Source organism: Strongylocentrotus purpuratus, unplaced genomic scaffold, assembly GCF_000002235.5.
Source record: "Strongylocentrotus purpuratus isolate Spur 01 unplaced genomic scaffold, Spur_5.0 spur5_scaffold_1, whole genome shotgun sequence".
NCBI classification, from domain to species: Eukaryota; Metazoa; Echinodermata; class Echinoidea; order Camarodonta; family Strongylocentrotidae; genus Strongylocentrotus; species Strongylocentrotus purpuratus.
In genome coordinates, this window is record NW_022145594.1 from 20,963,760 (window position 1) to 20,980,819 (window position 17,060).

At 36.3% G+C, this 17,060-nt stretch overlaps 1 protein-coding gene across 1 annotated transcript in view; it reads left to right on the forward strand.

Annotated features, from left to right (window-relative positions):
* Positions 1-17,060, forward strand: part of LOC583085 — a 300,967-nt gene that overhangs the window by 18,678 nt on the left and 265,229 nt on the right. Inside the window, exons 2-3 of the mRNA XM_030978601.1 lie at positions 1,716-1,807; positions 8,288-8,419. Of these exons, the coding sequence (XP_030834461.1) occupies positions 1,716-1,807; positions 8,288-8,419 (224 nt within the window). The remainder of the gene's footprint in view (positions 1-1,715; positions 1,808-8,287; positions 8,420-17,060) is intronic.

The following is a 17,060-nucleotide window of genomic DNA, read 5'->3' on the forward strand; positions in this document are numbered from 1 at the left end:
ATGTGCCATGCCCGCGAGTAAATGAGAAACCTAACAAATATGGAGAAAATACAAAGAAAATATGTATTTCTTCTCATGAAAACTCAGTAAGATGCCCCTCAGTCTTTTTTAAATATTTGGAAGAAAGTTGCGAGCATCTGTGGACTTAGGCCTGTGCAATTGCAATCTGCATCTGTTTATGTTTTATATATTCACATAGATTAGACATGTACCCCTGTTAATGAAACTATTTGTGAATGAAATGATTACATCAGCTGTCTTGAAGGAATCATAATTTGTTGGTAGTTTCATGAACAGGCAATTAAAAACTCAAGTTTTAATAGCAATTAATTGTTTCTAGGTCTATCTTCTGCCGAGAGTCTTAAGTTAATTTACATTCCACACCCCAACCAACATCCCCCTTCTCAACATAGAATTAACACTATTATTGCACTCTGCAAATGATATTCAAAGGCAAGAAAGTTAATGTTTATGATAGATATGAAGAATATTTGGATTATTGATGAGTATGATCATACGTTCGACTTTGAAGAATGTAAATAGCCTTAATTTGTCATCATCAAAAGACACCTAAAAAGTTTCTTCTTGTAAGCCTATCATATTGGGTCTGTTCCATTCATTATCAGCTTAATGGAGATCCCAACCCACTTCTCAAGTTCATGAACCGACCCATGGGAGTGATACATATATAGGAGATAGGAGAGGGAGGGAGGGAGGGAGGGAGGGAGGGAGAGTGAGGGAGGAGGAGGGGGTATAGACAGGCAGACAAATAGACAGATAGAGAGAGAGAGAGAGAGAGAGAGAGAGAGAGAGAAGGAGGGAGGTAATAAAGAGAGAGAGAGAGAGAACGAGTGAGGGTTAAACCGACAAACGACAGACAAACAGAAAGACAGACAAATAGATATACAGACAGATAGACAGACAGACAGATAGAGTGCGAAAGAGTGATGGAGAGAGAAGGTGGGAGGTACTGTAAGAGAGAGAGAGAGAGAGAGAGAGAGAACGAGAGAGATATAGAAAGACAGACCGACAGACAGACAGACCGACAGACAGACAGACAGATTGACAGACAGATAGATAGATAGAGAAAGAGTGATGGAGAGTGATGTATATAAGAAAATGTGACCCACTTTCATACAGAAATTTTTTTAGTGTGGAGCTTTTTTTTTATGTGTTGTAAACTCAAAATGTACATAAATTCTTCTGAGTTGGTCAAAATATTTGTCCAGCATTGACCCAAAGATATCGATTTCAGTTTTTAATCATAGGTACAAACAAATATCTTTCTTGAAGGTTTTAGAGTTTAGAAAACAACTATACTTTGATGGCTTATTGTAGTTTTAAAATGCTACTTTTCACAGAGGATGATGTGACTGTCAGAATTCTGTTTTTTGAAAGTAAATAGAAACAAAACAAACCAAAGGGTATGATGTATGTGCCTTTATCTTCCTCAAATATATTTTATTTATAATGTTTGGGGTGGAGCTGCCACAAAATGCTATTTGAATATCGGAGTAATTTTTAAATCCTCTATTTGTATTCCATGCTTGCATTTGTCAGACATCCATTATCCAAAACTGAATGACAGAATTTTTTTATAATCGTACTCGTGTTTTAGAGATTTCCAAATTAAATCATATTTGACTTCCATCATGTATTCCATTGTCCCATCGTTAGTTTTTACCATATTTTCTCTTTTTATGTAATCCTTTCAGAGGACCTCATGTTTGTAGATCAGCCTCGACGGGTGGACCTACGTGCTGCCCTGGATGGACTATCAACGAAGGCAGTAGACAGTGTATCAAACGTGAGTTTATTTAATTTAATTTAATTAATTAATTTATTTTCATGTCAAGATAAAACCAAAATGACAATCTTCAATACAAAAATGATTATATCTGAAGTGGGAGGACCATGAAAAGCAGAATGAATGGCTTGTTAAAAATGATCCTCACCAAATATGCAAAATAACAATAACTTAACAATACATAATTTGTTATGTTTATCAATGTATTTTGTGTTATTGAATCTATCGGGCCATTCCTTGCCCGAATGAATTACATCTTGATATGACTATATCAAGGATTTACATAGGTAAGTCTATACAAAAAATTGGGACTTTTAGATATCATCAGGTTATTCGACACATGCATTGACTGTACTTCTAATGTAGGCACTTACAGGCAGATTCTAATGTAGACCATCTGTAAAAAAAACAGTGACAGGATTTTTGAAGAACTGAATTCCAATTAGAAACCCAGGTGTTTTATGGCATATAATATAGCCAGACAGTTTCTAAGGGGTATAACACATTGTCTAGAACTATAGCCTCAAGCCTTTGATTTGTCATATAATTCATAGTTCATTATTACAGCACAACAAATGGTTTATTTTACACTGACACAGACAGTGTCAAACTGTTACAAAGTGCAGTTGAAACTTTTTTCTTCAAAGTTCATCATCAGTGCTGCTTAGCTCAGCAGGAGTCATTCAAACGAATCATTATGTGATGTTGTGGTTTTATGTAAATTTATGAGACGGAGCCATTTTCACTGTCAAAGATGGTTTAAATTGCCTAAATGTTGCCTTTTTAGAAAGATTTGTTAAGATGTGAAACGATTAGAGTTTGTGAACTTGGTGGAACTTTTGAAGGGTTCAAGAATTTGCTCCATTATGCTACCCTTGTGAGACTGGACTTAAATGTCAAAGAGGTAGGGAAATTAGGATGCGGAAACTTCATCCACATTTTCTCTAAAAAAATAAATACCATCTCATCTTAGAATGACGACTACCCCTTCGAGACATTTAAAGGGGAATTCAAGCTGTGGAAAGTTTGATGTGGTTTATTTCGTCTACACCCAGGCCGTCTACATTCTATAAGCTCTAATAATCATTTGATTATTATTATTATTATTATTATTATTTATGATTAGATGATTATTAGACCTTATGGATGGTAGACAAAGTGGGCTTTACACAAATTGGGAATCAGACTGACTGGGAATTAGACCTAATGAGTGATAGACCAAATGGGTAGTAGACTTATTGGAGACATATGGAAATTAGACCAAATGACTATTAGCCTAAATGATCATTAGACCAAATGATAGGTAGACAAAATGATTATGAGCCCATGTGGATAGGAGACAGGCTGGGTGTAGACCATATGGGAATCCAGCATCGATGTACGGTATATATCAACCCTGTTTCTGCCCCTGAATGAAACACATTTGTCCGCAAGCATTTGGTAAGGTTCTGGGAAATTTCAGGCGTTAAGTCATGTTCTAAAAGTGCAAGTCCTTGGCACAGGATTGTAATATCCCTTGTCTTTCGATGATGGGATTAATCTGTGGCTACTTTCTCACCGTGTAAGAACACATGGGAGATTAGCACCTGAAATCACATAGTCATAGGGTGTACCCACACAGATGTGTTCCCATTAGACAGAGTTAATCTCCTTCAAACGTGATCGCAGCGACTTTTGAAAAAAACCAAAGGCATTTTCATTAGCCTTTGGTGTCGCCCATTGTAATGTGTGAGCATGCTGTAATCGCTAATCTAAATATGATTTTATGGGATAAACAATAGGGTATTGATATTGCCCTTGAATTCATTTGTCAAAAGTAGTTGAACTTTTTAAAATGAAGTAATAACAACAGCGTTTATTAGTAAACTCTTGACAGCTCTATACAGTATACAGTACATGCAATTCTGTGGTCCTTCCTATAGGTCTTTAGATGTAAATATGACACATTTTGGATTCAGCAGCACAGTATATAAAATCATAGACACTTTTAGGATAGTGGAAACACACCTGAGACTGGGCCATCTAAATGTATCAAAAAACTTGGCCAACACATTTACGACGATGAAAACTTCGCAGAGACAATTACCATTCAATTTACAATATGTATAAATCTGTTTCATTCTTTAAGACGAATGGAAACATTGTTAAGACTTCTATCATAATTAACAACGTGCAAAGAACATTATTGAGATAATGGGAACACACCTATATGGAGACATGGGTGTGAATAGACTTGGCCTGTAATGTCAATCTCTTTCCATGTGAAACCATGAATAACTCGCCCCAGAGGAAGAAGGTGATTAGAATAGGGCAATATGGAAACACTCTATTCTCTTACAGGTGCAAACAAACCTGACATTGTTCTCAAGTGTGTCTATTGAAGGTACTATATTCCACATTTTCAAGTGAAAAAATAGTTTAACATGTGTTTGAATTATCAAATGTGCGAAAAAGGTGCAGTTAGGACCCTCAACAAGAATAGGTTTTATTAAACTTCCAGAAGAAATGTAAAGTGCTTTTTTATCAATGCATTTATTAGCAGATGCTCTTGATATTAAAAAAATTAATGATAATGAATATGGATTATTTTCTGCATTTTGTATTTATATCTGACCAAATTAGTGGAAATTTCAGATTAACTGACATGTAGTGTGATAGGTCCTGCAACATATCCGTTCTAGAAAAGAGTGAAGATTTCCAAATTTTCAAACATAAATTTTGTAGGGGGGGGGGGGGGGGGGGGAGGGGACGCATGTGTCACACCCCTACACTCTTTACTACCAATACCTTTGCACCTTGGAGGGGGGGGGGGAGGGTTAAAACCCTTGTGTCAATATTACTTTTTCATGAGTATGAGAAATAGTTTTGTCTCTATCGATAGGAATCATCTGTATTTAGGCAACCCTGTGACTCATTGGTCAAATCCTGTGTCCTTTTAGCATGCATGCTCTTGAATTGTGACGCTGTGACGTATCTTGCGGGATAGACTTATTTCATACAGGGGTTCAAGGGGTTGTATATTTGCAATAATTATATTTAGGGTGAATATATCATTGGACATTTTCTTATGGGAAAATATAAGTTTTTAAAGTTTTTTTAGTACAGAGCAAATTGGAGGCGAGCTCGTAAGATACGTCACAGAGTTTCCAATTTGTATTTAATTGATTGCACCTTTAAAGATTCATAACTTTCTTATCACTTAAACTTCCACTGATCTGTTCCTCTCATTTTAGTACCAGATGAGTATCATGATGGATTTTCTCTTTAAAGCGTATCTGCCGTAGTTTACAGGAGGGATTAGACTGCCCTGCAAGGTCACTGGACAGGTGGTTATCTCATCAACTCAGCTCTCAGTTAACATAAGAAAAAGATGATCATGGGGGACCAATGGTCACCGATTAGGCATGGTTTGTTATATAGAGGGCGCAAGTAGCTACAAGTAGTGCAGTGGGCCTTTAACTTTCTCTCTGAAAAAAAGAAGATTAGAGAATCCAACTTCATGCTAAACCATGTTTCGAGTAACAAACCACCTACATCTATAAAATAGGTAATTTGTTTGTCATGACATCTTAGGAAAACTAGAACTTGGAGCTGACTCAGTCGTGGCATTCCCTAGCGGGTCTTCTAGCCAATATTCCTTGTTAACCTGATTGACCTGTCATTTGACCTATACAACTTGGGGTCAACGCTGGTGATAAATTTGTCATCCAAAGTAGATGATTTGTATTTCGTTGTTAGTGCTGACCTGGTGATTGTATCTCTTTGCTATGATGATATATTGTTTCTTTGTTGAGCCAGCAGGGCATTTTTAAACTCTCTACCACTACTACTGATATTACTATTACTACTTCAACAATTTCTTCTTCTTCTTCTACTGACTAAACTACTACTGCTGCTACTGCTGCTACTACTACAATGTACTACTACTACTACTACTACTACTACTACTACTTCTACTATTACTGCCACTACTACTACTACTACTACTACTACTACTACTACTACTACCACTACCACTACCACTGCCACTGCCACTGCCACTAGCACTAGCACTAGCACTAGCACTAGCACTAGCACTACCACCACCACCACCACCACCACCAACACCAACACCAACACCAACACCACCACCACCACCACCACCACCACCACCACCACCACCACCACCACCATCAATACCACCACTACTACTACTACTACTACTACTACCTCTATTACAACTCCTACTACTACTACTATTATTACTTTGACTATTACTGCCACTACTACTGGGTCTTCAATAAATATTATGAATTTATCCATTATTATGCATATCAATTAAATACCTAGATTAAATATAATAATAATTACTCATTTAAAAAATAGATCAGAATGTTCATTGTCACATTCTATGTTTCTTGAATTTAAATAAAGAACTAAAATGAACAAATAGAAAGTTTTAAAGGAATGCTCCTAAACTGGATTGAGGAACTGTCATTTCAAATTTAGCCATGTCAGAAAGATACAGAGGTTTTAGATTGTGCTTGATCCAATTCAACCAACTGTTTTGGATCATCGTTGTTGAAATTTGTGAACATTTGTAGACAATTGTTGAAATTCCTCAACTTTTTTTCCTCCATCTTTGGTGGTAAGAATAAGGAAATGATTTGACATTGGCATTGAGTGAGAAGAGTTGATAACAGATGGATCACTGAGATGGAGTCTCCTTGGGATTGGGGGTTTGGGGATTGGAAACGGTCGCCAGGGAGATGAGATGATGATGGATACCATTATTGGGATGAAAGAGAGAGAGAGAGAGAGAGAGAGAGAGAGAGAGTTGGATGTTTCCGGGGAATTCTTGTTTTTAAAGAAAAACTGATATTGTTAGAGATTGCTAGTGTGACAGGCAACTGTGATGCAAATTGCAAAGATATACAGTAATGGATAGATATACAAATGGAGAGATAAAAAGGGAAAAAGAGAAAGAGAGGGAGGAAGGGAAAGGGTGTGTGAGTGCTTGTGCTTGTGTGTGTGTATGTGTGTGTGTGTGTGTGTGAGAGAGAGAGAGAGAGAGAGAGAAAGAGTTAGAAAGAGAAGTAAATAGAGATAAAGAAAGAGAGAGAGAGACAGAGAAAGAGAAAGAAAGAGATAAAAAGATGAAAGGAATAAAGGTAAAGAGAGAGAGAACAACGAGTTTGAGAGAGGTGAGATAGAGATAGCAGAAAATTAAAGAATGATGCAAAAGAAAACGATGAGAGAAAAAGAAAGAGAAAGAGAGATGGGAGTCGAAAGAGATGGGCCTATGTCATGTACAGTTACACAATCTAACATTAAAAGGACCTGAGCTCCTGTGAATACTGTGTTTTTCCTGTCTTCTAAATATAGGGGTGCTCATGAGTTTGTCACTACATAATATAACATGACATGACAATGGGTGTAGTATCAACGTTTTTCAGGGAACATAACAAAAACTCAATCTTGATTTGGTCAATGTCCAGCCTCGCTCCTGAAAAACCAAACCACACCATGATCGAGCAAAACATGTGGATGTTATTAGGATGTGAAAATGAGCCAGTGGGAATAGAAAAGATCAGTCATGGTCATTAGATATAGTTTGGATTCTCTTTCTACTTAAAAATCACCACTAGGTAGGTTCACATGGCAGTCCATCAACTTTAAGTTTAGGTCGTGGTTTTAAACGTTGAAGTTATCTTGTCGTTATAGACTATTTTGGTTTGATTCTAGCCTAGGCGGATGACTGAAGCCTGGGTTGTGTGTTAAAGTGCCCCTTTACTGTTTCGTTACAGTGGAAAACAATCCGTCCCTCGGATAGGACGTTAAATGGAGGCCCTGTGTAGAGGAGAGTCACCACCTCTGCAAGTTGAGAATCCACTGCACTATTTTAATTGTATAAGAGTAGGGGAAACCCCTGAGTTGTGGTCCACCTGCACACCCTAATCAGTAAATACTAGGAGGCAGAGGTGACACCAAATACTTAACAATAATGATAACTTACAAAAAACAAAACAAACAAACAGAGTAAACAATTGAATCAGGTATCGGATGTGTCACTGCTACTGATAACCTTGTCCAAATGATGTAAGCACTAACTAAGGATTGAACCCCTTACCTCTCGTAGAGGTGTTGTGGTTGAGTTACGTCGCCGGACTGTCCATCACAAGGTCCGCGGTTCAAGTCCCGCCGCCGCACTAATGTCCTTTCGAAAGACATTGATCTACATTTGCCACACTCCACCCAGGTGAAGTAAATGGGTACCTGGTAGGAATTTATTCCTTGCAATGTTAGATCGCCGTATGGCTGCCGTGCTAAATCCAGGGTAATAATCAGGAGCGCGAGGAGGGTCAAATCTGACTGACATGAGCGCTATACAAGAACCCATTATTATTATTATTATTATTATTGTTATTAAAAGTTGTCAGCAATACACCACATTGCTCCTATTGAATGCTTCTTTATCTTCTTCTCTTTCTCTATGTACAGCTACATGCAGGGGATCGTGTGAAGGAGGGGGTACATGTACCGCCCCTAACAGGTGCACGAGGTGTCAAAGTTCATCTATGGGATACCAGTGTCAAAGTGGACACCCTATGGTCGCCGGTGTCAGCTACAGAGGTGAGAGGCTGTTTCGTGCATGTCTTTGCAAATTCCATCAAAAGATCAATGTTGCTTTTACCATACTAACTTCAATTTCTGTTTTATATAACTATCAACTGACTATACAAAGTAGTTAATTGGTCACTCAATCAAAAAATGTCAATAGTATAATAAAAGGATATATATAAACATCCTGGTAGATATAAATTGTCCCATAAATGATGATCAGAATATGAAAATTTCTTAGCCTTTTCATGAGTCTCAACTTTGCTGATACCCTCAAAAACAAATACAAATTCCTTATAGATTTGTTCATCTTTTCATGATAATGACTTTTGCTTAGTCAAGCATAGAATATCACCAGTTTCTTTGGTGTCATTGGATGGGAAAGACCCTAAGCTTTCTAAAATGCTTTGAATCATTTATTTTTGAGACTCCAACTGTTAACAGGTTATAGGTGAATGCACTTTCAATGTAGTGTAAGTAATGATGATATTTATTATCAAGATGATGGTGAAAATGAGGATGGTCATGTTGATGTTGATGATGATGATGATTTTTAAAAGTACAAAATTATAGCTGGAGCATATTTTTCTTGATAGATTTCTACAAGGTTTCCTGGTTGATCAAATATTCCTGCTCACATTATATGTCTTGCTAATATGTTGATGCATCAAATTTGGGCAAAGTAAAAAAAATGGCAGTGAATGACCAAAAAGGAAAGAAAAAGAAAGTAGAAAAAACGATGACATCAATATGAAGAACAGTTGTATAAAAATGAGAACATTCTTAATGAAGCTCTGAACCGTTGATAGAGGAATCTGTCCTCAAAGGTTTTAGATTGTTGACCCAAGCTCCGAGTCATATTTTTGCAGATTACCAAGTAATTCCTGGATCTAACCTCTGACAGACCAGTTCAAATACCGATCTAGACCTAGATCTAGAGAAAATAGCCAACAAGTGGTACCGTTAGAGTATCGTGAAGAGGGTAATAGTGCATTTCAATCATGGGTCATTTGTAAGATGGAGAATACAAATATATACAAATCGAGTCCAGATAATATGTCGATTATGTTGATTTTTATTTATTTTTTATTCTTCATTCATTTTTGTCCTCCTGCCTTTATCCACGCATCCCACACAGGATACACCCGTACACCAGAATTGTGTTAAAATTGAAGAAAATCTAGTGCTCCAAAGTAGGAGTGAAATTTCAGGGGTCCACGTGTGCTTGGAACTGTTTAGTCTCAAGCTATGACATACATGTCTTTTCATGAAGTTAATGTCAAGTTGAATCATTATGCTTTAAATCAATCAAGTAATACAAAATTGAAATAATACTGGGATTAATCAGTTTAATACTGACTGGGGAAAGGAACCTTTACTTGTTGCAAAACCAGTTTATCATGCGGTGAGAAGCTTGCCAATGGATTTCTAGCTTATAGAGTATGACATCATCATGCGATTAGGCCTTCGACCCTGATGAATATCAGTCATTTACAGTGACAGGCAGTGACCTTCTAGTATTGCCAACTTGAGTGATCAAACTGATCTTGTCAACAAATACTGATCCTGATCAAGTTTTGCTGCACTTTAGTAAGCAAACATACTGATTAAAAGGAGGTTCACCCCTGAAATGAGTTTCTTTTAATAAAACTCCCAATTTTCAAGTGATAGTATTATAAAGAAAATCAGATTAATGATTTATCGGAAAGTGAAGAATTGTAACTCTTGAGGCTGAGACTCAAATTGGCAACTTTATTATAGGGCTCCTCTCTAACTCTTTTTTTGGAAGGCATCAGTCTCAGGATAGTATTTTTTAGGATCTATTTGCCTGGATCCTCTGTGTAAACTTCAAAAGTGTTGGGGTCCAGAGATAAAATTTTGGGTCCCACTGTGTACTGGACCCTTGTTAGAGTCAAGCCCTGTCTCCTATTTCCTTGCAAGCAGCTCCCCATTTTGCCATTATTAATAAGAAAGGGAATAGATATACAGTCAAACCTGTCTATAGCGACCCCCCCCCCAAGGGAAACACCAAAAGTGATCTTTGTAGACAGGTGGTCACTAAAGCAGGTTTGACTGTATATCATGGAGGAAGTGTGTATAAATGTATGTCTTTTTTTAAAGCAAGGGCAAAGATAGGCTAAAGAGAAAATATTCTTTTTAGAAAAAAATGGAAATTCATGAAATATGTACCACAGAATACCCCCAAACTTACTACCCATATGATGACCGATGAAAATGTCACCCACCACGGTTAATTTTCCATCATGCTTTGATTTTAAAAAGATCATTGCTTTTCTTAATACATTTTACCTAAATTCCAAGCAAATTTGAGATATAGGTTTGTGATCATGGTGTATTTATGAGGCTTACCGTAATATCTTCCAGATCCCCTCGTAGCAGCTGTCACTTAGTGCAGCATCTCACGAAACCGCCTTAAGCACCGTCACAGCTACAAGAGATCATTTATCATAATTATTATCATTTATTCCAATAGTCATTGGTCATTGATTGGAAAAGAGTTTTCATTTTTGGTTAAAATAAATGCATACAAGACACACGGCACTATACACAAAAATGTTGAGTAGAAATTGCCAAACTTGAGGGTATAGGTGTCAGACCAAACTTGAGGCAAATTCATACCCAACTTAGGGGATATCTTGCCCAACCCCTTTTCACCTTTTCAATACAGAATGAGAAAAATCACCCCAAATGTAACTTTAATTGCCCCAAAGTTGGTTGGACTCATAATTATCCTCACATTTTGTAGTTTATACCCAACACCTTTTTACAGCATGCACAGATTTATCTTCTCGGTTTGGAATGAAAGACTATCAGCTAGGTATAGAGATGAAGTCATATTGAGTCAGAGCTCGGAGATAACTCAATAGAAACGTGTGGTGGTAAATTAGATTGAAGGGTCTACTGCATCGATTCCTTGTAGATTAATTCTCATCAACAAACTGTCTACCAGGGATTTACAGTCATGTACTCATGTTAAAGGGAACTGCAGAAGTATATATTCCTAAATAGCCATATTAAAAGAAGAAATCAAACAGACACACAGACATGGAAAAAACTGAAACTTCTAAAATTAATCCTCTTTTAAAACTGTCTATGTGGGTCCCTAAAGGCTTGTTCAGGTACAACTTGGTAATCTATCGAGAAAAAAAAGAAGAAAGAAAACACAACATTTAAAAAAAACTTGTAAATGAACGGCAATTGTATACAACAATTGTAAAGCATATTACACTTTAAATCACCATAAACATCAACTGCAGCGGTTTTGCCGCATCTTATCTGAACATGGCTTTAAAATCAAATTACTATCCTGATCGTGTTAGCGAATGCTATGTCACACACAAATTCAACAAGTGAAGACATTATTCTTTGGGTTGATGCCCGTAGAAGCCCGTCTAACTCAGACTATGTAGACAATATTATGTGTACTGGACAAGTATGAAATACACCCGAACAAGTTACTGTATAAAATTGCCTTGTCAAATCATGCTCAGAAAAAAGGTGTGTTGTTTTATGCAACAAAAGTCCCTTATCAAATCGGTGGATATTAGCCAAAAGTTAGAATTAATTATTTCCCTCCCATATTAGCCGGCTGCTAGTATTCCTCAAACCATCAGACTGGGCTCTGTTCTCACTAATATAACAGACAAATTGGTGTATTTTGTTTATGACATCCTTGAACTCTCTGGCAAAAAAGAAATGGCTCCTGTCTCTCTCCTCAAAAACATCTCAGTGTACTTTTGGTCAAAATACATCACAAGTCCAACACCAAAATTGAACCTGAATAGCTTTATCAGAAAGTGAAATTTGTTGCATTGCTTTCAAGGTTAAAATACACGCTTTACATCATGGGAAAGTGTTTATGAAATAACAGCTATCAAAGTTAATCAATGTTGATATATAAATTAGAATTAATAATGTTCACAACACACTAAAAATGATTAATATATCTTGTTGAAATAAAAGACATGTGGTCAGTTTTCTTCTGTCTAGACTATGATCATAATATAGTCTAAATGTGAAGTGAATATTGGGAAAAGTCGTCATTAATACTGATTATTCTGATCTGAATACCTCATCAATCTTCTTCAAGATAATTTGATTTCTAACAGAACCTACACAATTATAATATTACATTCTCCTATAGAGATATTTGACAGTATCCATCAGGGCTCTGTAAGTTTTGAAATTGCTTCAGCTTTAGCCTAGCTGTGCAGAAGCATTTGAAGAGTCTATATCTATTGGTAATCATTGACTTAACCAGGATTTTTGTCAGGCTAAATTGATCACTGCATATTGTTCCAGTGAAAAAATACACAGGGGTTTGGGGCGAATTAGCCCCCGAAATGCCCAAAATAGCCCCCGAAAATCAGAAAAGAGCCCCTGTAAATTTGCATAGAGTTCAATGCAAAACAAATTTTAGAATGTTATTTTCATGCAGGAAAGCTTGAAAAGTAGCCCCCGAAAAATAAATATTAATTTTTTCCCTGTAATAACTGTTCTTTAAATTGGCAACAATAACACTTTTATTTTATCACTACAATGATAGAATAAGCTGCAATGTCTCTGAAAACAATACACACGTCGAGAATGTTATTGAAAAGTTTACAAATGGCCAGTTTTTATTGAACAACAATGATTTTTAGAAGCATTTTTAGAACATATTATGTGAGTTAATGCCTTCTAACTTGTAGATAACACATACAAGTTGTAGATTGCATAGTGTTATGCAATCTGTTTGGCAACGTTGATAGACCATTAGCTATCTTAATAAGATATTAATGTATTGATCTTGTGATGTATTTGCTTACATATAATGAAGGTCTTAAATGTGTGTTGTTGCTCTTTCTTCTGATATGCAATGCTCACATATACTGAAGATATTGAAATTGTGTAGTTGCTCTCTGAAAATATTATTATTTAGTCATTGCTAATCAAAATTTTATTTATTTATTTATTATAGTTTTATTTTAACAGGGTGGTCTCATTCAAGTTCATTTCTGAGCCTGCTCTCCCAGAGAGCCCTGTATTCACATAAAAACATGTACAATAATAACATGAATTCAAAACATACATACAAAGGTAAAATATACATGGTATATACAATAATTAAACATAGGTAACGAAAAACACGCATTAACAATAAATTATAAGGAAAAAAAATACAACTATCAAATTGAGAAAACTAGATGAATGAAATGTAATAAATAAAGGTCAAGTTAACGTGAAAATATGTTTACAAGGGAAACTAAAGGTTTTGACATTCTTTTTAAAACTTTGCAGCGACTTACAATTTTTAATATGATAGGGTAATTTATTGTATATTTTAGCTCCTGAAACCGCTAAGGTTTTTGTTTTAAAATTTGTTTTACATTTTGGAATGAATAATGGACTGTTTAAAGCATAACGAGTAGAATATAATATCGGTCAAAGTTTAACAAAGTTTATCAGTGAGGGTGACATTATCAGGATAAACTTAGGTCGTTGTAGAGATGTTGTGGTCCAGTGGATAAATCTCCAGACTGAGAACCACAAGGTACAGGGTTTGAATCCCTGCCACATCACTATAACGTAGGAATATTCCATGAAATTAACTGTGCTTTGATAACCGCTGCCGGAACTAAAGCTAGGGTAATAATTTCCAAAACTCGTTGGAAGCGCATAGGGACAGTGTAATAATGTGTTATGTTCTATACAAGATCGAATTATTATTATTGTAAATTGATCATCAAAATTAATGTTAAACGTACATGTAATGTAATTTGCCACCCCTAGTTTAACCAGACGTCTGATTTTTTTTTCCTCATATGGATTAAATGAAGTTCCTCCTTTTAACAAATTCCAGCATAATAGATTTATGCCTATTGTTCTACAAAAGTTATGGAAAAGTAAATCTTTGAGACTCTTCGGTTGCGTTTATCTAGCAAATTTTTGGCTAGAATCAGGTTTCTCAAACGTCTTTCAGGCAAATTTAGAAGTAGATAAACGCAAAGCCTTTTTCAAACTTCTTTAGATATGGGCATATCTAAAGACGCAAAAAGGTGCGTTTTGAATGTGACATACAGCCAGAATCACGTTTCTGAGAGATCGATAAACGCAAAGCTGTTTTGAACCTCACATACAAATATGATCACCCAGGTGTTGTGTACAAGCATACGTGTGAAGTTGACCTCCGAGAAACTGTCTGCTTCCCGGGTCAAAACAGCTGGGCAGACACAAGGCCTTTATTTTGAATCGTGAAGGGTCGATAAACGCGACATCCCGCAAATCACGATCGTATAGTGGGGTACGATAGTGGGGTTCGATAGTGGGGTACGATATGTACATATCTAGTGGCAAGCCTAGATAAACGCGCTCTTCATGCATCAAAAGAAACATGAAAATCTTGGTATCCGGGAATTTCAGATATACCTGTTTTGGCATCAGTTTTCATCTAAGGCCTACAAAATGGAATGGAACGTGTATAACAGCCAATACATCTGGATCTGCGATTGATCCTCAAGAAGTTTCTTCTTGACCCTTTAACTTGCGAGATCATGGGAAACAAATTAGGGATGAATTGTAATCGAGTTGAGAGTCTGTGCTCTGAGCATGTGGCCAATTTACAGAAGGGGAAATTACGCACCAGTGATTAATGTGAAGATGTCACGAAGAGTGAGAAGAGATCAAGAGTGAAATTGATGGCAGTGATTTAGAAAGGGAACTTCCACTTCCAGCTTGTAGTCTGTACTCGATACCTCATGCAATCTGTCCAATGCCAGGCAGATCTGTTTCTTGACTAGACCCTAAAATGACCCTTTTCAGAAACTGTTGCCAATGAAGTTGGAATACAACTTGTAAGCCTCTTGTCATGAAGTGATGAAATATGATCTATTCTTGATAGACAAAGTTTATATGTTCTCAGAACTCTATTGATCAATGTAAAGAGTCATAAAAATTGATCATTAAAGTTTCGAGAAGATATGAACTTCATCTATCACGAATAAACCATAATGTCATAATAATTTCATGAAAAGAAGTCAGAAAATATTCCAATTGTATAGGAAACCGTGTTATTTGGGTCTAAAGGATCATAATTTTGTGTCTACATTGTGAACAACATCTTTAAATGTTTAATACTTGTTCTCTACATGAGTTTGTGTGTGGGGCACAAACCACTGAAACATTACTAAAACAAATTTAAAATTTCTTAGAAATAAGTCTAAGAGGTCGTTCTGGATACTAAGTGGAGCTGTCACCCTAATGCTGGCAGGATGTAATGCAACAGTATGGGGGAAGGGTGTCAAAGAAAATGATACTAATTAGAACAGACATGCAGTGGAAAGAGGGCGAGACTTCTATGTACTGAGCTTGCACTAGTCCTCTGGAACAAGTGACTATTGAAACATTCAATGCCTAGAAACCTTTCAGAAACATGTTAAAAAGCGTTTTTTTAAAGTTCGAAGTTATGAATGCTGTTATGTTGGTTTAAAATCCTGGAGAAAATTTTTTGTTATGTGTAGCCTTGAGTAAGTTATTAGATAAGTGCGCTTATAAGTATTTATTATTATTATCATTATTATTATATAGCCTAGTGAACACTGGGTGTGTTTTCATCTTACAGGATGTGATGTAAAAAGTTTGAGAAGAATGGAAAAGATGAAGATGAGAATTGATCGAGACAGTCTGTGGAAAGAGGGGGAGTATTGTGAATAACATATCCATAGGAGACATAAGTTCTGTTGACACGGAAAGTATTTTTTTTTATAGGATGTGATGAAAAAAACGTTTGGGAAGGATGGAAAAGAAGAAGAGGAGAATTCATAGAGACAGTTAATGGAGAGTTTTGTGTAGTAGACATAAGCCCTATTTACATTGCATTGGTCCAATGGTTTCATGTTCCTCAAAATACAGATGACATCTTTTTAGTGCTATAATCAGTGTAGTACAGGAAGAATATTATTGGTAATTTGTTGTCTTTATAGAAATGAGCTCTTCGGGGATGTGCTTCAGTAAGAGTGGGGCACTTTTTATAAATGTTTGTTTGTATCTTTTCCAAAGCTCTTTTACAAACTTTTTCTGTGTTCTTTTAGGTCTTTTAAGAACTAAATCATGATGTCACCCATTTTACTTGCTGTCAGTTTATGAAGTGAAATATTCATTTATGGCTGCATTAAAAATATAGCCTGAATAATTTAATAAACAAATCCCCTTTGAATCACCATTCCTAAATGCTGTAAACAATTGAATTCTCCACAATTTCAAACATTTGGGTCAGCCTGTCAACTCTGGCTACCCCCAGGAGATGGCCAAGTTTGGGCTCACTAACCAATAGGAAGAAATTACTCACTGCTGTAAAGTCCCCTTCACCCTGAAACAGTTCAGGATAACCACTTTCACACTAGTGAAATTCATTGTATAGCATACAAAACGGTATAGCTAAATTATTATTATTTTTTTACTTGTCTGAGCATTGAAAAACTAAACATTGTTGAGCGGTGCAGAAGTTTGAGCATTTTGAGCTTAGACAATTCTACAAGGGATCATGGATCCACTTTTGGTGTGAACTTCGTATTGTACAGAGACTCTTAACTGGGCGGGGCTTATCGTGAACGCATTCTAATATGTGACTCGCACACTGTCGTATTGTATCCTG